The sequence below is a fragment of the Episyrphus balteatus genome, chromosome 4 (genome assembly GCF_945859705.1).
Source record: "Episyrphus balteatus chromosome 4, idEpiBalt1.1, whole genome shotgun sequence".
Classification (NCBI taxonomy): Eukaryota; Metazoa; Arthropoda; class Insecta; order Diptera; family Syrphidae; genus Episyrphus; species Episyrphus balteatus.
Window position 1 is genome coordinate 53,367,369 of NC_079137.1, and position 25,277 is coordinate 53,392,645.

At 29.4% G+C, this 25,277-nt stretch overlaps 1 protein-coding gene across 3 annotated transcripts in view; it reads right to left on the reverse strand.

Moving 5' to 3' along the window:
• Window positions 1-1,399: 1,399 nt before the first annotated feature.
• The window catches only part of LOC129918042 (MOXD1 homolog 2), a 59,800-nt gene continuing 35,922 nt past the window's right edge, over window positions 1,400-25,277 (reverse strand). For all 3 annotated transcript variants that reach the window (XM_055998355.1, XM_055998357.1, XM_055998356.1), the window contains 9 exons: window positions 11,425-11,580; window positions 7,393-7,668; window positions 7,135-7,320; window positions 6,792-6,987; window positions 4,117-4,286; window positions 3,889-4,051; window positions 3,288-3,423; window positions 2,457-2,625; window positions 1,400-1,802 (listed from right to left, as the gene is read on the reverse strand). In XM_055998355.1, coding sequence (XP_055854330.1) covers window positions 1,500-1,802; window positions 2,457-2,625; window positions 3,288-3,423; window positions 3,889-4,051; window positions 4,117-4,286; window positions 6,792-6,987; window positions 7,135-7,320; window positions 7,393-7,668; window positions 11,425-11,580 — 1,755 coding nt within the window. In that variant the 3' untranslated portion in view covers window positions 1,400-1,499. The remainder of the gene's footprint in view (window positions 1,803-2,456; window positions 2,626-3,287; window positions 3,424-3,888; window positions 4,052-4,116; window positions 4,287-6,791; window positions 6,988-7,134; window positions 7,321-7,392; window positions 7,669-11,424; window positions 11,581-25,277) is intronic.

The window sequence follows — 25,277 nt, forward strand, 5'->3', positions numbered from 1 at the left end:
AAATTATCTAATCACAACTGTTATACGAAACAAATTGTCACTTGTCATTTTGTTATTAAGTCGGAACCAGATTACAAAATGTATTCGAATCATTTTTGTCGCACATAAAATAGATTTATTTTTGACATTTCTCGAAATAGTTAAAAATAGCCTCTCGTCAAATAATCTTACAAACGTCAAACTGTCTACATTAATTTATCTCTTTGGAATCAAATACTGGAATTTAGCAACTTATTTCTCTAAACAATTCAATCAACTACCTACTTTTATTTAAGCAGTTAGCAATTGATAAGTTTGCAAGTTTTTACCCAAATTGATTAAATGTATGTCAGTTTTATCAATGTTATCAATATAGATGTTACTTTTGACTTTGACAGATAAGGTTATTTCCTTAGATATTAAACAAATTTCTGGTTTTCTGTTGTTTCTCCGCTTAACAAAATGTCGAAAAAAAAACAATAGGTACTAGTACTTTTTTCTCACTGGGTGTATTTTAACTGTTATACAAAACAGTAAAATGTGTTATAAATGTGCTTCCACAAATAAAATATGAATATGAAAATTGAATAATAGGTTTAGGAAACCTAATTCATTATGATAACATTTTAAAGTGTAAATTTTAAAGGCGTTTCTTAGAGATAATGGGCTCAATTTTTTTCAACATTTACGCTCCCAAAGCTTGCTTGATGGTTGTTATCTTAGAATAACTTTAACTACACAATATAATGCAGTATTTACACTTAATAATTTGCTTCTGATTTAAGAACACAGCATTATTTTGCATTGAAAAGTTTAAAAACAACCCAACTAACAACTTTACAGAAACAACTTAAGCTTCTGAGAAGCTTTATAGAAGCAAAGTTGTTAGTTTGGATTCTGAACTGAAATTTAAAAATAACAGAAGCATAAATGTCCTAGAATTTTTTCGATCTTCATGATTTGTGATTTTTTTTTTAGGTACAATTTCAAGTATAATGTATATGAAAACAAAAGTCTTTATTTTTTTTTTATGTTTATGTATATCAAACTTCTCTCACCATATCGTTCGCGATTTTCTCCACTCAAATGCAGTTCAACTATCTATCTACACATAGCCCCATGGGCTATTTTTATTATTATTATTATTTTTAATAATATCTTAAATAACTAAACGACTACATTACATGCTTTATTTAGCCATTATGAAGTATTAATTTTTTTTTGTTTCATTTTAATGTATAATTATGCTGCATTTATAGGTCTACAAAAAACATGTATTGCCCCCCAACAAAAAAAAAATTAAAAAATAGTTTAATAAATATTAATTTGTTAATATTTTTTTCAAAGTTAAGACATTTATGCCTTTTCTTTGAGCGCTAAATACAAAGAGTCATCAATAAAAAAATAAAAATTAAAAAAAAAAAAAAAAAGAAAACAGTTCGAATAATACAATTATAATAATAATAATAATACTATATAATATTAATTAATAATTAGATTTAACAACTATTAGTCCAGTCTCACGTCAACGACTCTCTACTTAGTCGTTTTAATATTAATACTACACTCGTATACCAGAAAGTTGTCGCAAATGTTCGACTGAATCCTTGATGTGCTCTACTTAATCCTATCGTTTCGGTTGCTGAACTACGACTACTCCTTGCAGCTCCTTCAATAATATTATTATTGTCCAGTTCATGTAGAACAGGTAGTTCTAATTCTGGAATAGTTTCGGTCACAAATAATCGTTTCGGTTTACAACGTCGAGGTTTGTTCCATGTTTTTGTTACATTAATGGTATATCCCTCAAGATAATCCAATCCCTGTAAAATATATAGATAAAATTATACATATATATATTTTGATTATGGTAATATGTGTGTGTTCTTGTGTGTATGTAAAATTTAATTTTCAGAAAAGAAAACAGATTAATATTAGATTATTTGCATAAGCAAGGGCAAAATCGTAGATTAGAATGTGTTGTGCATGTTTAATTTAAAACTAAAATCCATGTTGAGATATACCTATGATTAGAGGATATACTCCACCTCTTTATGAATAGAAAAAATTTATTTATGACGAGACATTTTTGTAATGTGTAGTTTGTGTGACAAAATCACATTATATTTAAAGAAACAAGTAGGTATGAAGAAGGATATTAAAGTTAAGTAGGTTACAAAAGTGGCGCCCAACGTATAATTCTTTTTTTTTTATTTCTGTTTTTAAAATTGTTGTTGTTAAGTAGAAATATGAAAAATTATTAAATAATCCATGGTTTTTAATAGGATATTATGGCGTCCCTTAAATATTTACTTCAAAAAAGTCATTTTAAAGAATTTTAAGTTTTGTCTCTGAGAGGCGGTATTTTTGTTTTTAGAAATTTTATTTGTGTTTGAAATATTTTTATGCATGAACAACAATTATGTATCAGTTTAAAATAACATTGTAATAAATTTCTATACAAAAATATAACTTACCGGTATTAGATGATTTTTTGCTCCCCAACAAAGTGGTTTAAATGAACCACGTCTCGTCGCTTGTTGGAATTTTTCAAATTGATTTTCCCAATCATATGATACTAGTCGTGATTCCAGCGTCATACCGGCTAACTCTGGTGGTGATGATATAAGTACAGGGTTTGAATCACTGAAAAAAAAAATAAAAAAAAAATACTGTTAAATATTTCAGGCAATAAACTAGTTTAAAATTTTGCTTCTATATAGTCTTAAAGATGCTACTGTTTACCTTCTTTAAACATTTATAGAAGTTAAATTTTTAGTTGGAAAAAGTGGAACCAAATACAAAATATACTTTTGCACAAAAAAAAAAAAAACAAAAAAAAAATATTTTTTTTGTTTATACCAATCATAGTATGCGCATGTAAGTCCTTAAAAATTCTCATACTTTACAGTTTTTAAAGTTGAATAGAAAAAAAAACTTTAATGCTATAGTTTAATTAGACCAGATTATACCAATAATGAAATCAGTCAATACTGAAGTTTTTGTGCTTTTACCAATCAAATGCATACACAAATTTGAAAAGCTAAATTAATGGTTTGTTTACACTTATTCTTCTGTTGACTGGTATAAACTTTTCGCACATTCATATCAAAAATGGAAACTTTTTATACCAATCAATTAAAAAGCAAAAAAAATGTTTTATGTACTTTATGTTTGACCGACCATTCATGTCAATATATGTATCTGTCAAAATAATTTTTTTTTTTATAGTTTTAGACCAGTCAGGCACACACAAAGCATAGAAAATTAAAGGAATATGTCTTATTTAAAATACAATTACTACTTACGTTGCTAGCTGCTCAATTCCTAGCGAATGCAATACCGTCGGAAGGCTAGGCAGCGAATGACATGTGGTAAGTTTCTTTTGACGAGGATAATAGAGTGTTAGAACTGTACAGCTTTCTTCTTTCATTGTTAGACCACCTAAAAATAAAACAAAATAAATAAATATTCAAGTTTTTTTAAGTTAAGATTTCCTTTTCAAAAACTATTATTTATAAGAACACGTTTAAATACAAAATACAGTTGATATTTCTTAAAAAAGAGACAACTATAAGTTTATACCAATCAGTGTTTTTATCTCCTTTTTTGGAAATTTCCGCTTAAGATATGTTTTAATAATGAAAATAAATCAAATGAGTCTATTTTGACTCTTTATCGTGTCGCATTTAGTACCTAATTATACCAGATGTGTTAATTGGTATAAATATAACAACAATTAAATGTCTAATGTAGAAAGCATTTGATTTATTTTTACATTTTCGCTATGATCAAGCGAACAATTTAAACTACTCCCACTTATTTTCTGATTGGTATAAACTGGTATAAATCTCAAAAAGTCTTATAAATATTTTTTTTCTTAAACTTAAATAAAATATTCAAAATTACCCAAAGTGATAGCCTTCCTAGTTGAACTATCATAAATACATTCTACAATCAGTCTATCTCCAGGCATTGAACGCACCGAATTGGTTAATCTTCGAAAATCTTGATAATCGGGATCAATATTGTTATCTTGAACAATTGGTTTAAGTTCTTCAGTTTTTCGTATCTAACAAATACAAAAAAGTTAATGATGATGATATGTTTTTTAGTTTTTTTTGTTAATTAATTTACCTGGCGGAGTTTTATTTGTCTGCCGATTTGATGAGTTCGCATCATAACAGCAAATATATTAATACCTTGCGGTGGAAATGCATAACTTGTGCAATTTTCTATACATTGTCCATCAGAGACGACATGCTTTTGTCCCGGGGGTATTATATGTCGCCAATTTGGATCCATTCCTGCAACACAAAAAAAGAATTTACATATTTTTTATTATTCGTTAATTTGAAATTGAAATAAAAGGAAAGAGAATTGTGAAGATAACAATGATTTTGTTTCCAACCCTTTTTTTTTAAAACACAAAAAAAAAAAAAAAATCATTCATTTTTTTATTTCATAAAGTAAATAATCAAAAAAAAAAAAAAAATAATAATAACCAGAAACTTTATATAGTAGACGAAAGTTATGTACATAAATTGACCAAATTAAAATAAAGAGAAAATAATTGGATAAAATTGTTTTCTACTTTGTCTCTTTTACTAGTTGAGGCAATCAAACAAATTGGTCTTCGTCATCGTCAACACTATAATACATTTCTCTGGGTATCATTTCTTTTTATTTTTATGGATAAAATGAACAAATGCGTGTATTTTGTCATTCATCAATAAAAAAAATTGTCCCCTCTTTAATGAATGCAACCAACACACACCCTTAGGTTTTAAATGTCGATTGTCGACGAGCAAACTAATGAAACAATTAAGACTCAAAAGAGACAAGATAGAACCAGCAGTGTCCCAATCAATCAGTCGATGAATTGATGCTTTGATTTGGCTTAACTCACAATAATTACTTACAACATGAACTTTGAATAAATTGATTTAACATTTAGAGGTTGTGGAAAAATTTTGTTAAAGAAATTGGAATATTAAAAAGAGACTGAATGATTTGCAGTTAATTAAAACACTTAAAAGGGTAGGATAGAACACCAGAAAAAAACAAAATCTACCACAAGAGCGTTCCCGAAAATCTCGCATTTTTATAAATTACTTTTTGGCCATTATTGAACTAGTTATCTTTTTTCTTATAAGGCAGCAATACTTCTAAGGTATATTTTTAGTGCTTTCGAATGTTAATCTTAAAAATAGTAATTTCAATGTAATTACATTTCGCAAAACGCGTTCCCGGAATGACACGGAATGAAATTTAAGATTTTACCGAAGTGATTTTAGGAAAACTTATGGACCTTAGTTATCTAAGTTTACCAAGGGTAGTTTCAAATCAAACAGACTCAAACCAGTCTTAAATTGGATTGAAAGTTTCAGAAAGGAGATCATTAATAAAAATAAGAAAGAGCATCGGAAACAAAACGGAGCCCTGAGGCATACCAACCAGAATTTACTTTTCTGACTTGAATCTATTAAATACGGCTTGCATTGAACAGTCCGAATAGAATTTAAGTGAAGTGATTTGCGTCGACATGGTTTTGAAAGAACTGTTTGATACCAAATTCTATACAAAATATTTTAAATATACGAGTAACAAGTACTTCAAAACTATGTAAAGATTTGATCGATTGTTCATATGATGTAGATATGATCATATGATATTTTTGAATATGACGAAGTTTTTTAGGGTGAACAGATTCTTCTGTTGTTCTTGGAAAAAGCATGGGTAATATTTAAAAAAGTAAGTAAATACAATTGAATAAAAACTAACGTTGGGCGCCATTTTTCACTGAAATAATTATTACAAGATGAACAAGAAAAGATTAACTGCTGTTATTTGCTGTTACTTCAGTTTCAGATCGCTAGGAAAAAGTGACAACCAAAGAAAGTAAGCGATTTATTGCAAAATATTTATCTGAAACGGATGTTGGGCGCCATTTTCTCAAAAATATATATTACAACATATTACGACGAAATTGCTGCGGATGGAATGAACTGTGAAAAAAAGACTTTTTCAAATGGTTACATTGCGGTTTTTAAGTTCATAAACAGCTAAGATTTTCTGTATATTACATAAGTTTATTTAGTGTGGATCTTGATTGTGAACGTGAAGGCATCAAGATATGGTAAGTCTTTGAATTTATTGTATTTCATTAGACTTAAAATTCATTGAATTTGATGGAAAGCCTAGACTCTAATCCAGATATTTGGAGCATAAGAAACAGATTGCGCTAATTGTGGAAAGAAATTACAGCCAACTTCCTTTAAGTGGAACTTCCTCTAATTCGAATTTCTCTCTAACTCGAAAACGTTTGGAGGAAAAATATTATATTATTTCTCTTAGTGGAATTTCTCTGTATATCAAACAAATATTTGTGTCTCGTGAAAATTTGATTTAGAGGTAGTCGAATATAGAGTGAACAAATAATTGAACTCACGTTGGGCGCCATTTATCCATTAATAGACCAAAAGTTGAAGAAATAACCAGGTTTTCCTGAATTAAGAGATAAAATGAGAAGAAGTTCTTGTCTAAGTAGTTTAAGTGATCCACGTTGGGCGCCATTTATAAGATATTACACAAGCTTATAGAGGAAAACTGGAAACCTTAAGAATTGATGTTTTTTTTTTTTAACATTTTGAATGGAAACGAGTAAAAGTTAGTTAAAATCGCCCGTAATGATTAAAAAACGTGAAACAATAATTCTTTGGATGGTGTTGTGACAGAGATTAAATTAGGGCTTCGAAACTCATATTTAAAAGAAAAGAAAATTTAAAAGAACTCAATCTTCATGTACTTACCTATTGAAAGAACACCAGCATCATTTGGTCGCAGGACGTAAGTGAAATAAATTTTCAATCCTGAATTATCAGCCATTTGTTTGGTTTGAAGCTGGGAAAAATCGGGTTGCAAGTTACTATAATGTGTTTCCATAAGGAAGTATTTCGCTTGTCGAGAATCGATTGGATAACCAGCTTCTTCAGGAAATGAAAAACCCTAAAAAAAAAAGAAAAAGAAATTATAAGCTTTGAGTTAAATCCTGTTTAATTTACTTAAAGGATAAACTAACACCAATTTAACTTTGAGTTAACTCAGCACTAAAAAACTGTCTTTTTAAAGCATTCTGAAAACATATTCACTCACCTCTGAACCTCTTGCCCATGATGCTACAATTGCATTACATGCTAGTGGCATATCTCTGGCTCCAAGACATTGTCGTCCTTGTTCGCGTGCCATCAATTCAAGATCTGAATGTGATCCTTGACATTCGTGTAATGTCACATGTTGTAAATACTGTATACTGGCTGATGAATCGAGTATAGGTTCATACTAAAATTGAAAAAATAAATTTATTATTAAAGACTGTTTTATTATTTTTCTTTGTTAAATTTCAATCCTTACCCGAATTAAATGATGTTTTCTATTAATATCTTCTAATTTAAACATCTTACACCAATAAAGTGTATCATCACCGCTCGGTAGTTCAACATCTTCATTACGTAATTCCAATACTCTTACTCTATCGTCTCTGTGGGATTTAGGTTGTGACTTTTGTGTTAATAAAAGTGGTCTATATGCTCGATATGCATCAGCTACGTCTGGTAATGAGCCTGGTCCCATCGAGCTTGATCTAGGATCATTTTCACTATACATATACACAATTCTCATTGTGTCGTCCTAAAAAGAAATGTAAAATGATATTTTTTATAAAAAAAAAAATTTAAAGGAAAAATTTTTCTATGTTTGGAAAACAATAACTTTTGAATGAAAAGTGTATTTTAAAATCTAAAAGCGATTTAATAGTAGCTTATTAAATTCTCCTTCGATTCAAACCCATAATTTAAAGAATCTTTTAGCTGCAACCGTTTATTTTGCTAAATTTAAATACCTTGTGTATTTTTATTAAAAACTTTTTAAACTTTTTTTTTGGAATTTTCATTCCTAATTGAGTCTAATTATTATCCTATCACTTTTCAAACCACAAATTTCGAAAATTTTATTCAACAATGATTTCAATCCGACACATATCTAAATTTCAACATAAATCGAAATAAATTACTTCACCTACACAAGCCATAGCTAAAGTTTTTTTTTTTTAATTTTTTTTTAATAAATTTATTATGTACATGGTACATTTTTTTTAGTTCTATAGATTTTTTTTTATTATATTTCTGGAAACGACGAAAAATGACAAACGTGGTTTTATATTCATTCATGCCACATACCATAAAGCGCATTCCAATTCCATGCCACACACATGACAGAGGGACTTGTGGGACCAGCACAGCATAGCAGCAGCAAGCGCGAGTTCAAATTTTATTCGCATTCGCATTCACCTTCACAATTAATTAATTTAGATTTGCTTTTCGTGATCATAACGAACAGCTGCTGTGCTACCCCATCATCATCATCATGGCTTGGCATTTACGAATTGACTATATGAATGTGTGTGGCGTTGGTGGTGGCGGATGGCCCCAAAAAAAAATCGAATGGACTCATGAGACATGACGACATTGCCCAAATACTTGCACACTTTGTGTGTTAAAATTTTATATATATAATTTTATTTTTTAATAAATAAATTTTGAAAATATTCACACACCATTTTAATATATATATTTTGATTAATTAAAGGGTAGTACTCATGATGGGATTAAATATCTGGTCTTAGAGTTTGAATCCATTAAAAAGAGGGGAACAGTGTTTTGTACATAATCAATTTTTATTGTTTTATTTGGTTCTTGAGTTTTAAGAGACATGAAATCTTAAAATAAGCTGATATGTAAGAGAAAATGCAATATTTATTTGTTCAATATCAACCGATTTAAAACTACATATTTTGAGCTGGTGGAAACTCGTAATCGATTTTTAACTAACTTTTAACGATGAGCTTGAGATTTGAAATGAAAGTTAATAGGCTTTTTCTGAAAAAGTAAGTTATCAATTACTTACAATTTATTAAAAACTCACATTGGGCGCCAATTTTTATTGAAATACATTTTACAAGATGATGAGGAGGAAACTAACTGTTGTTAATTGTTGATTATTAAATTTGAAATCACAAATGAAAAGTCACAACCACATAAAGTTATAGAATTATTGAATAATATTTATCTGAAATGCACGTTGGGCGCCATTTTCCCTGAGATAAATTTTACTATGTAAATTGCTGCTCAGAGAAGAATAGTTTGTATCGATTGTTGCTATTTTTGGAAATACAAAAGCAATTTTTCAAATACTTACGGTGAGGCTTTTTAAGATCTTTAATAGATCAAATTTTTGTATGGTACACAAGGTGTTTAGCGTGGATGATGATTCTTTGGACCTCAAGATATGGTTATGGTTTATTAGAAGGAAAAATCATTGAATTTTCAAAACATCTTAAACTACAATCCAAACATTTGAAGTATAATGTGTTATTAGAGGCAGGATCTACTGATCAGCTGACGTTGGGCGCCATTTATCAATTATATTAAGAGACCAGTGTCCATGTTCTGTATTTTTTATCATAAGCGATAAAATATTTAAATGTCTTTAAAATCTACTTTATCTCATTAAAATAGAAGAGATTTCGTTCAAAATCATAATTTTTTGAGATTGAAAGAAATTTTGTTTAAGTTTTGGAAGAAAATCGGTTTTAGAGACAGGACGTTGGAAAACGTTTATCTACAGTGATAAAGTTACAGAACAGGGGCCCAGAAGTATAATAAATGATCCTGTCTTCTCAAAGTAAGACAAAATGATAAAAAAGACCTTTTCTTATTAGTTAAAGTAATTCACGTTGGGCGCCATTTTTGAAATAAAGAGTTTCACTGCGTTCTTGATAGCCTTTTAAGTTGATTATTTGTAGGTATAGAATGAATGGCTTTATTTCGTGAAGCTTAACTTCTATATTATCAAAGAATGGAAGTAATACAAAAGAGTTAAACAAATTCATAAATTTTAAACGATTGCATTAATTTGACTGCTTGATTTAAAAAATAAATGATTTCAAGCTTTTCAATGAAAATAAATTGGCAGTAATGGCCTAAGCAAAAATAACTTTTCAGTAAATAAATGACTACTAAAATTATACAAAGTCTAAGGATATCGAAAAATTTATTAATAAGAAAAGTTGTGGAATTTTTTTTTAATTTGCTTTGTTGAATTCTTACTTTCTAAATATCAACAATGTAGAAAAAACATAGAAACAAAACAAAAGAAATACAAAATGGCTTAAAAAGGTGAATTTAAAAAAGTGCAAGAAATCAGAAAATAAAAGATGGATTGATAGAAAATTTAATTTGCTTAGAAAAGTGTCTTTGTACCATTTCAAAGTTAGGCTTGGTTTTCGAGTTAAATAAAAAAAAAAAAACTGAAAACCGACCAGTGCTGCCGTTTTCTCAGAAATGCAGCAATAGATTTAGTAGCATTTTTAGCTGAAGTATACTTTTATGCCAAGGAATCATATTCAGCAATAAAAAGTCTTGAACGAATTTGTACCATTCAAAAGGGTCTATTTAGGCGTTTTTGGGGAAAATTAAACTTTTTTGAAATTGGCAAATGAGAATTTTAGTCTTAAGAAATTTTTCCAAAAATATATCCGAGAAGTCTCTAAAAACGCTAGGTACCAAAAATTTACTGACACCGTATAAGTGCATTTAATGTCTGTACGTGACAGTCAAATCTTCATATAACTTTGAAGGTTTTTCGCCAAATCAAATATTCGTTAATACTTGTCATATTTTCTGACCTCGAAGTTTAGATTACATTTGTCAAATACATCAAACAAAGGAACGTCACGTACAGACAGTCAAAACCTCCAAAATCTATAAAACTTATGTTACATTCTGAACTGGAGAAATAATTTTGTTATTTTGTCAATGAAATGTAAATATATGAAATATTGATTGTCATGTACAGAAAAAAACTTTCAGAGAAAAATAAGTAGGTAATATACAATTTAACTGGAAACCGAAAACGAATCCAATTGGAGCAGTACCCGTACCGTATTGAATGCGTATAAATTTCATGAACTATCAAAATGAGGCCTTAATTCTGAAATGATTAACTTTTTTTTAAAGCAACTCCGTGCGCCTCCGTCATGCTTTTTTATTTTAAAATGTTACAGCTTACAAGTGTCAAATCATGTAAGATGATTCATGCATAACATTCATACAAAAAAAATAAAAACCTGCTTGCAATCCTTTTTTCTATCAAAAGACGTGATGATGGATGAGTTTGATCTTTTTCTATTATTAGCTTCACTATATACGACCAAAAAAGGTGTATGCAAAATTGTAAACCTTTAAATGCGTACAAAACTGTTTAAACGCATTTGCAAAATAAAAATACAAAAACCATCTCTTCTTAATCTCAATACCACATCCATCGTCCTCATCCTATATTAATCAATCAAATATAAATAAGAAAAAAAAAAAAAAACCAACTTACCGTGATAGGAATATCATGTGTGGAATCGCATGTATCCAATTTTCTGCGAAATCTCAATACTGTATGCGTGGCATTTTCATAGCCCAATATAAGTATGTAATCTTGTGATGGATCGACAATTGGTTCTGTATCTCCATTCCTTCCTATATGGCGGTCCTGTAAAATAAAAACAAATAGAAAATATAATAAAATAAAAACAATTTAATGGGTTGATTTACACATTGTTTTGTTTATTAGGGAAAAAGTTTTATGTTGTGCCTAAAACATTATTTAAAATTTATGTCTGTTGTTTTTCGTATACTACACATAATTTGAAAGACCCAAAAAACCAAATGAAACTTAAGTTATTTTATTACATAGGAAACACTTCCGGACACTGGACTTTTAGCGCTAAGGGCAGAAATATTGTGTTAAATTACAACATGAAGATGTTTAACACACACAACGAATTGCCAGCCAGCATCCCAGCCAGAGAACCATAAATGAACCAAATTTTTCAAGCTTTACACTTTATAGATAGAAGATATATAGGTACGAAGGATGCTTATGGTAGGTATACTTGTACCGAGCTTGGTAGAGAGATAGAAGGTATGGAAAGACCAACCAAAACGATGTATACGATGTTAACGTAGCCTAAATGTGAAGTCCCTTTTTTCTATACTATACGACCAACAACCAACGTGCAGCTAGCAAGCTACTCTCTCAAAAAGTATTTCAGTTGTGTAATTTTCTCCTATTAAAAAGTTACTAATGAGGGCAGGCTACAACACCTGGAGAGCAATTAAAAAGCGTAATTGCGTTCTCTTCCCTGGAATAAAAAAAAAAAAAAACAAAACGAAGAAGAAATACCTCAGCAAAATGGTTCGTTGGACCCAGAAAACACGTTTATGTATTTCTGGTTTAAGTTGTGTTTTTTTTCTGTTTTGCTGTTTTTTTTTTTGTAATTTTTCCAGAACATATCTGAGAATTATGTGTGTACACAGGCTTTTTTTTTTACAACATCCAAACCCAGGGCCGTAGGCATTGCGGGATTGCAATTCCAGTTCAAGGAAAAAACATTTAAATGCCTTTGGGATACTTTGGCAATGAGAATATGATTTAAAAGCTACAAGCAATTTATTTTGTTTGTATGTATATTTTAATGAAGGGGCAGCTTTGACATCATTTTGGGTTGCCTACAAGTGCAATTGGTTTTTTGTTTTTTGCATTCGTTAATGTGACAACCAGAAAGTTTGTTCCAAACATTTGTTGCATTATTTCAATTCAAACTTTTGGTACTGAAATATTGATTAGAATTAAAATTTAGCTGACTGGAGACCAGAAAGTGCAGTCAATTTTTTTAACACTCACGTCAGTTATAGTTAGTCAACTAAAATTTAAATTTTTGACTGCAGGTTAATACTGCTTCGTTAACAGTGAAATTAGCAGTTAGAAAGCACTACAGTTAATTGAATTAGTTAGTTGCAGTCATTTTTGAATTATTTTTTGACTGCATTTCAATATTTTGACGGAATATTTAACAGCAAAAGCAACAAAGAGCAGTTAGTACTCATGTTTTGACTGTACAATTTATTAAATCAGTTATTTGACTTAAAGTTTGTTAGCTGCAGTCATTTTTGTATATTACTTTTGACTGCATTTAATAAAATGTAGCTGTTCGAAGGCCAGTGTTTTAAAATGGTACTCCCGACAAATAATTTTGGTTCTATAAAGCTTTACAGACGCAATTGTTGCTTCTGTAAAGCATTATAGAAGCAAAATTGTTAGTAGGGCTGTCTATTGGTAATACAGTCACCAAAGATTCAGTTAACTGACTTAATTTTGAATGCATTTTAATACTATGACCGAGTACTTAACAGGGAAATTAGCAGTCAGAAATCAATACAGTCAAAAATTGTTGACTGCACGTTAATACTTTAACCGAATTTTCAACACCAAAACCTGCAGTTAGAAGTTAATACTAATTTTTTTAAGGTTGTATAATTAATAAAAGCAGTGAATTGATTACAAAATAATTAGCTGCATTCATTTTTTGATTTAATTTTTGACTGCATTTTAATTCTGTTTCAAAGTATTTAACAACAAAATCAGCATTCAACACTTTATATTATTATTATTAGGTTGAACAGTCAATTGAAGTTACAGTTATTAAAAGTAAGGTAACTGCAGTAAAATTTGACTGTTGTAAGCTGTCAAAAATTATTAAAAAGTACGAGTAGATAGGACTTTCTACTGACTGATGGACTATAAACAATCAATCAACAACTTCTACTGCAATTTACAAGCGTTTAGTCTGCCGTTATAATGAACTGTTCATTAAAAAAATATATGAGTTCTAACTGCTGATGCAATTTTACAGTAAAAATGTATATTTTTAGTTTAAACTCTTACCAAAAAAATGCTGCAATACTAAAAAATTCTGTACTTTAAACCACTGTCTGGAGACTTTCTAAACTTTCAAATACTTTTTGCCAGCTATATTCCGAAGGCCTGACTTTTCAAAGATCGTGGGCCTGTGTCTCTGTTCATTTTGTTGTTTTTTCTACTTTTATAATTCACAGTTCATTTTTCCTGAAAACAAAAGACCTCGTTTTTCTCTAATCTGATGAAAAATAAAGGCCTTATTTTCAAGAGATTTTGCGCTGTGTTTCTGTTTGTTGTTTTTCTGTCTTTATAATTCATAATTCGTTTTTTTTTTTTAAGTATAAAGAGACCATGGGCCTCTCTGATGAAATCTAAAGGTCCGATTTTTCAGAAATCTTTTGTTCATTTTGTTGTTTTTCTGCATTTATAATTCACAGTTTCTTTTCCAGCAAATAAAAAAAAAAGACCATGGGCCCTACTATGCTCTACTATGCTGAAAACTAAAGGCCTGATATCTCATAGATCTTGGACCTATGTTTCTGTCCAGTTTATTATTTTTCTGTGTTTATAATTCAGTTATTTTTTTTTTCAGAAAATAAACTGACTATGGGTTTGTTTGACTCTACTGTGACCAAAATTAAAGGGCTGATTTTCCAGAGATCGCTAACCTAAGTTCTGTCCAATTCGTTATTTTTCTACTTTTATAATTCACATCTCATTTTTTCCAGAAGAGAGAAAAGTGATTATGCGTCTGTTTTGCCCCACTGGTGATGAAATCTAAAGCTCTGATTTTCTAGAAAACTTTGGCCTGTATTTCTGTACAGTTTTTTTTTCTGTTCTTATAATTCACAGTTCGTTTTTTGAAGAAAACAAAAAAGAGACAGTATATGACCATACTCTGATGAAAAGTAAGAGCCTAGTTTTCCAGAGATGTTGGATCCGTATTTCCCTGGTCTTCCGAGAATCTGTTTTTCCGAAGACTTTGGGTCTGTTTTCTTCTGAGAACTGTACGCATGCTTACCCTACTCTTTCAGTCATTATGCCTTTCCTTGATCCTTAAGAGATTTTGGGCTGATGGAGCTCTGTTTCTTTGGTATCTCAAGAGAATCTGAGACCCTGAGAGACCTATTCTTCCACAAAATGAAACTTGTAAAAGTTACTATTCTTAAAATTTAATATAAATTTTCTTATAAATAGATTCCTTATGATTTAAACTTTTGAAACAAAAAAAATCGACTCCCCCTGAAGTCCCCCTATTGGCTACGTCCTTGATACCCATCGCAGTCCATGGATGTACATACGCACACTATTCAAAGAGAAAACCTGGCTAAATGCCTTGTTTGCTGTTGTTTTTATATCCATATATAGATGCGGGTCTTTTACAAACCAATTAATTGAAGGTATACAAATATTATTTCCATCCTCACACTATAAAAACACAAAAGTAGAGATAATAATAATAAAAGATGCTGCGAACAAAACAAAAGTTATGCTAATAAAAATAGCTCCTAGAGGTTAGAGCAGGAGTCAAATATCTATCTAAAGCGAACTAGAAGGTAATAGTTATAACACAAGAATATTGGTGTTTTTCCTTATATTTTAATAAAAGATACTATTTGAATATCATTTTATCTAAGAGATTAGAGATAGCATACGTAAAAATGTTAATCATTTGTTCAACTTAAGCTCTAACACACAACACACCAAAAAGCAGAATGTTGGTTTGGTTGCTTTGCCACCAGCAGAGGATTCATTATCACTTAACTTTAAGTGGAAGCTTGTCTCATGAATACCAATATTCTACTTCTTTAACAATCTTTTATATAACACGCAAAATTTCTTTCGACCATATCAGATAGATGGATGAATACTGGGGATAGATAGACATCATGAAATTGAGCTTTTTCAATGAAAAGATAAGATAAAAATGTATCTACATATGTGTAGATATAGATACATTTTGGATATTCCAGACACAACCTCTATAATCATTTAGCGCGCGAGAGCGGTGCGGCGGCTGAAAAATGTTTTGGGAGTGGTGCTGAATGATTTGGTCGGATGGGTGAAATTGCGTAATTTATGATAATTCAACGTCAGATGTTACACTTCTGATACACCCATGATGTTATTATGTGTGCAAGCTGGTTTATATCCTATATAAAACATATTGAATCAAACTACACCAAAAGGGTTTTGCACACGTATAAAATATGCATAAGAGAAGATTGTGTCTATCTATCTATCTATCTATCTATTCAATATAAATGTATCTACCTCTAACACACATTAAAATTGGGGGCAAATTAGATGCGAAAGATTTGTTTGCGCTTGCTGCTGTTGCTTGCTACTGGCTGTGGCTGCTTCTGCTGTTGGTAGAGAGTAGAGAGCATAGAAATTTGCTTGCATCATTCAATGCAGATAAATAAATCAAATGAAAATTAGGGATGAATTTATCCCAAGTCTATTTATCTTTAACACTCTCCATCCCTCTTTTTTTAGAATTCAGATAGATACTCGGACCGAATATGTATAAATTTTGGTTAGATTTTTGCGTCGGGGTTCAATTTGGTTATGGCGCTAAACGTGGTTAAAATATAGACAGTCACTGCTGCTGTTTTGGAATTATAACGATTTAGCTAGTATTTTTTGTTGGTTGTTGTTGTTGTTGTTTTTTGCATTCGCATCAAAAACAGACCTTATGTTGGTTTGACGGGTGCATATCTGAGCGACAGATTAATTCATTTAATAAATCAGTTTACCTAGCTTGGATATGTAGCTACTCCTGCTGGTTGCTGTTGGTTGTGTTTTTTGCCTGGAAGCGTGTAAAACAACATGCAATATTTTATAACAAAAAAAAAAAAAATTACAACTGGTAATGTCCTACTTCCTGAGTAAGTTTCCACCCAGATATATTATTGCAATATCAATGACAACGATAAATAAATATGTACCTACTTTTGTGTAGGATTTTATTTTGTTTGCAAAAAAAGTATGCATAATAAATCATTTAAAGTGGGAGGAATTAATTTATTGTGTATCTATTATATTATTTTTGCGATACGAAAATTTTAGTTGCTTTTCAATAAATTGTCCACAATTTTACTTAAATTTTCAATTTTTATAAACTAGACTACTATAGATTGAAAAAAGAGTTTGGATGATTTAAGAAAGGACCTAATACAATCTCAAAACTGCCTTAAAAAGTATAGGAAGTATCAAAAATATTTTATGTCAAAGGGTGTTTTTTTTTTAAAGGTTGAGTTATGTTTGGAAAGGTTCCATTAGAGCTGACATACATTTTGTTAATTTTTTTAAATTTGACGGAAAAGTTTCGTTAGTTTTAAGAATTTAAAAATAGCCTTAATAAAAGGATGTTTTTTTTTGTAATAAATGCTGAAATTCAGACTATAGTAGGCACCCTACTGAAAAATTGGTAAAAATGTAAATTTTTGAGGTGAAAAGGTATTTTTTTCAAATAAGAAAAATCCGGATAAGCTCTGAATAATCAATGTGTATAAGTGGTACCCTTACTAACTTTATTAAAAATGTTGTCATTGTCATAGAAATCATTTATAAAATAAGTCTTTACATTTATTTCAAAAGAAAGGGTATTTTTTTGAGGTATCCGGAGGATGTGTGTTTATTGCAAAAACTAAGTTACTAATACCTAATGTTACCCAATTAAAATTCAGCAATTATGTTGGTTTTGAGATTGAAAGCTAGAATCTTAAATCTCTATAAGAAAATCATGGTTAAAAGGGTGTTTTTTTATTATAGACTGTATAGAGTAATTTTTTTTTTGAAAAGGGTGTTTTTTTCAGGAGAGTTGTATTCAGTTATTAGCCCAAAAAGCCAATGATTCGTTTAGAATATAAGTATAAAAATGTTTTATATGTAATGGGAAACAGATTTTGGTCAAAATTTCTATTCTTCCATTGATACTTGACTCCTACCCTAATTCAACATTAGAACAGAATTTCTTTCAGGTATCACATAAAAAACTGATTTTTAATAATAAATAGATCTTATGTTAGCTTCACATAAAAACCCTTTCACTCAAAAATTAATTTTGTTCTTGGTTTCATGACAAATTGATCTTTTTACTAAAGTTCTTAGACTTTATACATGCATCATATATACATTAGGCTGGTTCACAAATGTATGGAGACATTTTTTTTGCTGATTTTTTTACGGGCACAGTGATGAAAAGGTGCCAAATTGTAAATAGAACAATAATATAAAGTTTGGTTATAATCAGACTTTATCTTCTGCCTCCGGTTGCCCAGCCAAGTTCTCTATGAACTTTGGTCCTACATTCATAGGAAACAACTCAAGCCGCTTTCGAACCTTTCTAACTTCTGTTTCAATAATGTCAAACATTTCTAACTCGTTTTATTTGTTAACATAGTCCAAATCAAGCTCCTCAAAAACTTTCAGCTACGTAGGATTAGTAGTTTCTGAGGCTTTCAAAAATCGCAAAAAGAGTAGCTGATTTACTCACTAACATACTAACTAACAAAATGATAAAAATTAGTGCAAACTTCTAGTTTTCATAGAAACTTGTTATGGTCATGGATCTTAAAGTACATACAAAGAAAAAAATCTAAAAATTGAGATTTCACATTCAGGGGGCGTGGTAACCGCCCATTTTGGTAGAATTAATATCAATTATTAAAAAGTATACTTCTGAATACCCTAAAATCTTGAAACTTGGTAGAATTGTAGTTAATGCAAAGGAAACATATTCAAACTTCAGATTTTCTGCCTTGGAGGCGTGGTATCCCCTTTAAAATAATAAAAGAAACATATAATGTTTCATAAATTAATTAACAAGTCTAAGAAAAATGTAGTTTTGGTTTTTTTTAATTTCTCAAAAACGACAAAACATTTTTGCATCCGTTTTTCTGTTTTGCTTGACAAACAAATAAGAGCATTGAATTTTGAAAACTTAAATAGTACTTAATCACATAAAATTTTGAAAAAAAATTAGTTCGCAAATTTAAACATTTTTTTTCAAAATTTTGATTTTGAAAATTAATTTTTCAACAACTGTTTTATAAAACAGCTTTATTGGAAAGCAAAATAAAAAAGAGATTTTGGGCTCAACAAAAAGGTATAACATGTTGTTGTAGGTATAACGGTTGATTTTTAATAATATTTTTTCCTAATTAAATCATTTTTTTAGAAAATTGCCCCTCTTGGCTAAACGGGGGCGAATATTAACCCCCTCCAAAACGATTTTTTTCTTGTCCCGACCCAACCTACACGCTTAAGCTTTTCGGCACATCCTCTTGATTAAGCTTGTATAAGAAATGAGATCATAATAAATTAAGCAAAGCGTATGTGGTTTTTAGGCAAAAATCAGCTTTTTCAAAAATGAAACCACAATCCGGAGACACTTAGGCTTAAAATAATGAAATGAAATTTTACTTATAAGCTAACCGAACCATTTAGCACCTTTTAATCGCAGAGCCTTTTTGAAAATCCAAAAAATTGTATTTTGACCCACCCTAATATACATAACCAAGAGGTATTAAAATCTAAGGGTTCTGATCTGTAAAACACAGTAGTTGATAATTACTTAACCTTAGTTTTTGAAATCAAATCCGAAAGCAAATTTAGCAATAAATTAAAGAGTTAATGAGTGCCTTAAAATCATAAAAGCGTATAACAGCCTTAAAATTATTAAATTTTTCTAGAATTTGATACTAAAATCATTTTTGTGGGACTAATTTTTGTCAAGATATTGCTTTCCAAATAGGTATGTATAATCAAAATTTTATAACTCGTAGTAGGTAGTTGTTTTCCCAATGTTTTGGTTGGAACAAGGATCTAGTCGATGTGGAATTTTAACTTGCATAAGTTGAATATGTTCCAATTTTTTTAGATATTAATTATTTAAAAGTTGACTTATGAGAACACCAATTTTTTAACCTTGAGGACCATCTTGACTTTAATGGTTTATTAATTTTTTTGCAATTTTTTCAAATATAGGTATATTTTAATGAAAGAAATAAAAAATTTAGAATATACCAAAAACCCAGAAATTTAAATGGTGCTTGTGTCCGGTGATTGATTCTTTAATAAGCCGTATCTAATGTTCTTAAAAACGTCTAAGCTTCGGCAGAAAATTACGATAACTCTCTGTTGTATTGACCTAACAGTTTCTTACCAAAATAAATGCCAGAGAATAAGTCATTAAATACAAGAAAACAAAAAAATTAATTTTCTCAGCTTGAAGAATCACAAATTACTTAATTCATTTTAAAGCTCTTTTGAATCTTCAACTTTATTATATACTTAATTTAATTTTTATCTAAGAAAAAACAAACCAAAAAGGAACAAAAAAACCATCAACCGCCACAAAATGAGAGCAAACTCATTTGGTGCATGATGCATGACTAAGTGCGTGACACACATTCAAATAAAATAACTTTACTATCTATTATTCATAAGCATATATACTTTCTATCTATATATTATACCAACTAACTCGTATAATAATAAACCTACAGAGTTAGTGACTGCTGCTTCTATTGTTTGTCTCCATAGTTGTTTAACTGCAAGGCTTATTTAACAACAAGTTTCCAGTGAGTGCTTATGTAAATTAGTCCTCTAATAAACATCATCGCACTACTGTGTGACGATGGCGCTCTGCTATAATGGAATAATAAATATAATAATTATTCGCTTCTATAACATCATCATATAAAGTCATATATAATCAAATCATAGTGCCTACACTCTTTCCACTGGATGAAAATTCACAAATAGATTGTTTTTTTACTTGCGATATAGGTACTATAGGGCAAGTTTAGGATTCGTAAAAAAAATCGAACTCGAGATAACAATTTTACATGACATTACGATGATGGAGAATGCCAAAAAAGTGGGTCCGGCAATTCTGTCTGTCTGTCTGTCTGTCTGTCTGTCTGTCTGTCTGTCTGTCTGTCTGTGTGTCTGTCTCTATCTGGAGCTGCAGCCTAAACGAGTGAAGTGATTTTCTTCAAACTTGGTAGTTAGCAGTTTTTGGTGATTCCCTAGAGGGGAAATTGAAATTTTTTTTTTATGACCAAAACTAACGGTACCTGCCATATAACGGAAATAGAAAAGGTAATTTTTTTAAAAAACGGCTCTAACGATTTTGATTAAAATTTTTGTGTGTAGTACTTCACATAAGGACCAACTTTTTAAATAAAAAAAATATTTTTTGTACCGTTATTAACGGTACCTGTCATAGAACGGTTTTTTTCGTTTCTGAATATCTCGTACAAAATTAACCCGATTTAAATGAAAATTTTTATACAAAAGTGTGTAAGTAAAGATAATATTAAAATTTTAGAAAATTTTCAAAAAACGCATTTTTGGTTTTTTAAAAAATATTTCAAAATTTTTTTTTGAAAAATCAATTTTTTGAAAACGGATCAATGAAAAATTTTGAAATTTAGTTTTTATGTGTAAATTAATTATTTCTTCAAAATGGCATACCAACTTTTTTTTTGAAAAATGTTAAAAAAATTTTATATATAAAAAATTATTTTTTTAAAAAACAGCTCCTACAATTTTCAAAATTTTTTTTCTAAAAATACCTTTTTATACGAGAAATAAAATGGCATATTTGTTTTTTTTTTTAAGATATTTTAAAACGTAGTTTTATTTATTATAAAAACAGATTTAATTTTTTTATACTACTTATGAAATTTCTTCAAAATATCAAATTTTAAATTTCTTGAATGAAAAGCTTTAACATTATAGTTACTTTAAGCATAAGAGCAAGTACGTGCGACCCCAGTCGTGCAATTTATTTTTTTTTGTTTGTCAATTAAATGGACAAAATTGAATTCAAAACAATAACAAAAAAATCAACACAAGTCTTGAAAAGTACTCGTATTTGAACCCTTAATTTCAATCAATTTGCTAAAGATTTGAAAATGCAAGGTTTTCTTTGTTTTTATTTTTTTAGTACAAAACTCTGGTTAAAAGTTAGCTTTTTTTAGAAAGTTTTTAAACTGATTTCTCGAGGGGTCACACTTTTTATTTTTTTTTCCCTTAAGCTCCTAACACAATGTTTTGATTCATTTTGTTTTGCAATATTCCAGTGCCATGTCGATGATACAACAAGAAAAAAAAAAGCTGAATCGAAAAATGTTTTGACTGGTTTCCTGGCTCTGGTACAACTTTTTTCAATATCGTTAATGTAACTTGTGAATGAAGTTTTGAACACGTCTCGCGGTGCGCGTGCTGTGTGAATGTCTCTTGGGAAATTTTTGTATTTGACAATTTAATCAAACGAGAATTTTTTTTTCTATAGAAAATATGACAAGTAACAAATAAATGGTATGATTGCTTTATACCAGCTGATATTCATATCTTTGTATCATATTATGAAAACTATTTTAAATCAATATGTTTGTCATGTTTGTGTGAAGCAGTTATATAAAAACAAATCTCTGGTCCTAACTTTAATGTTGTTGTCTTTTGCGTGTGATTGGTATACAAATAATGACTTTATTTGCGTATAACAATAACATTTAGTGAATGCCAAATATATTAAAACTCTTTGAGTACACAAGTTCTAGAAAATTTTCTTTAATATTTGGTATAAAACTGGTATAATAGTAGAATGACAAATAAGTGTATACATTATACCATTCACGCTGTAAATTTTTTTTTTATTTTACATAAATAATACTATAATATAAATGAAAAATAAGTTTTAAAAAATGTAAAGGAATAGAAAATGAATGGTACCATTTGAATTTTATACCAGCTTTGCTTGGATTGACAATTTTTAATCTATGTGTCTATTTTATAAAAATAGATTTGCGGACGAATTAGAAAAGTCATTATCTTTACCCGTGTGATTGGTATAAAGAAAAATCAAAAATTAAAAAAAAAACTTAAGCTTTTGAAAAAAGATTTGTTTACATTTGGTATAAAATTTCTTATAGTGACAGAAATCACAACAAATCTTTATTGAAAATTATTAAATATTTTCTTTTATTAAAGTTGGTATTGCTATAATCATTCAATGAGTTATAGATTTTAGTAATTTTTTTAATTATTCCATTTAAGTTTTGTATAAGTCCAAAGTAAACCATTTGGCAATTTTTATTAGGCAACAAAACCAAACTAAAAAACAGAATAAAAAAATAGATGTAGCTTCGTTAATAAATAGTATAATTATTCGAAGACCATAGCTGAAACTCGATTTTTTTGTCTATACCAATCGATTACATACGTACATAGCTACCGAGTAATAATATAAAGTAAACTTTGAACCCAGACGTGCTTTTAATATGAAACTAGTACATTTATGAAATTCAAAATAAGACTGTTATTTGATTTATGCTTATGATTGGTATAAACAAAAATTCTTTGCCAATATTGTTATTATCAACTTAAAATATCTACCAAGATCTTTTAAAAAAATTTGTAAAATATTCTGACATGTCTGACTGGTATAAACTTGTCTAATTGGTATAAACTTTTTCTATCACATATAAAACTCATTTAAAATAAATTTGGCACAGGATTTCTTACAAAATGAGAATTCTAGCTCAAGATTTCGATTTATGTCTGGTATAATACTGGTATAATAATAATAACAAAAAAAAATTCTCAAAACACTTTAAAACTGTTTAAAAAATGATGAAGTTTTTTTTAAACAATCAACTAAATTTATTGGAAATTTACCTACCTATAGTACCATTCACAATTTGCATTTTACAAACTGTTTAACTATGTCGTATTACTTTTTTCATTCGAGAATTTACAAAACATGCTAAATTTATGTTTATAAAAATCAGAAGTAAATACAAATCAAATCTTTTACCATGAACTATCTATCACAACCTTTTATTGAAAAAACGATACCTTTAAAAATTCCTATCCTTCAAAAATAAGTGTTAAGCTGTTAGAGACCTCATTCATATAAGCATTGTTCTTGTAACAATTTAATTTAAATTCATGTGTCATCACTTTATCATTGAAAACATTTAACACGGATTAACATGGTTAACATTGGATTAACCAATAGTCAAATACCTTAAATTTAAAATGAATTTTAATTCCACATGCAACTAATACTCCCAAAGTACACATCTATCACACAAACAAAACAAAACCCTAAAAACCAAAGTTTTTAAGCTTTTAAGGCTTAAAATTGTCATTTACTCTAAAAACCTGTGATTTAATACCAACTTTTTGTGCTGCCGCAGCATTGTATTGAAAATTAAGCTCATTTAACCTTAATCAACTTGATATTCTAAAAGCCTTACGTAAACACACAACATCAGCAGCTATACCCACCTCAACAAATAACATGTACCAGATAGAGTAACCCTAAACAATTTAGTGGGTTTCCTTTGTGTTGTGACAACATTCCTCGCTGAGATTAAAAAAAAACAAAACCTTAAACAAAAAAACATGTATGCTGCCAATTTGGATGAAGATTTTTCGCAAAACAATAGTTTTAGTCGGCACAGTTACACACTCTATTATTTTGTATTGTATACAATCCAGTGATGTGCACCCTAAAGGCTTCTATCCACTTGAACACAAAACATGCCCCCAAACCTATTTAAGGACTTTATATCTGCCCCCTATAGTACTTATACACACTCTATACCGTTAACAGAATTGTTATTGTTTTGAAATTGGAGAATAAACAGCCCATCCTTTGTAATATTGTTTGACATTATTATGATAGATATTAAAGGGTGTTTTTTTTTTCTTCTTCTAAAGAACCACTCAGGAGTTTAAGATATTGTATTGGTATTGGTCCAACAACGCTGTCATATTTACTTGACATTTACTAAAATCTCAGTCAACCATGTAAGTAAGTCTTTTATCCAACGTTTTTAAAATTCTTTCACAGGTGAACTAAAGAACACCCTTTATTTTATGAAGAAAGAAATAAAAAAATATCACGACATCGATTATAAATTCATAGTTCGTTAGCAGGAAACTACTTTGCTTGACAGGTTGTTGACGTCTTCGAAGTTTCAAATGAATGACAAGTTGAGTCACAGGAGGATATTATACATATAGAAGTAGGTAGGTATAGTGTTTGATGGATTTAACAGGTATACAAATCATATGACAGGTTGGTTTGTTGAACTCATCATGTGATGGCCATCAGAAGGCCACAACACTATGTGCCTGCTCTTCTTGAGATTTTATTGATCGAATTAATATTTAAAGGTTGTCTAGGTGCATGAGAAAAGATAAGCACATGCAAATTCTGGCCATAGGAAAATTAAAAAAAAATTCCATTGACAACTTAAGTGTGATACAATGATTGAGTCCTTCACTTATTTTTTGTTCTAAAAAACATTTTTTGCTCAGACAAGTTTTTAATCACAGTAAATGGACAACAGCGTGATTTTATTTAGCTTAAGGGAGTTAGTGTAAAGGTTATAAAAAATGACACAGTCATAAACCTAATTTGACACGAAACTCTTTTATATCTTGATTTGCGTTACGCG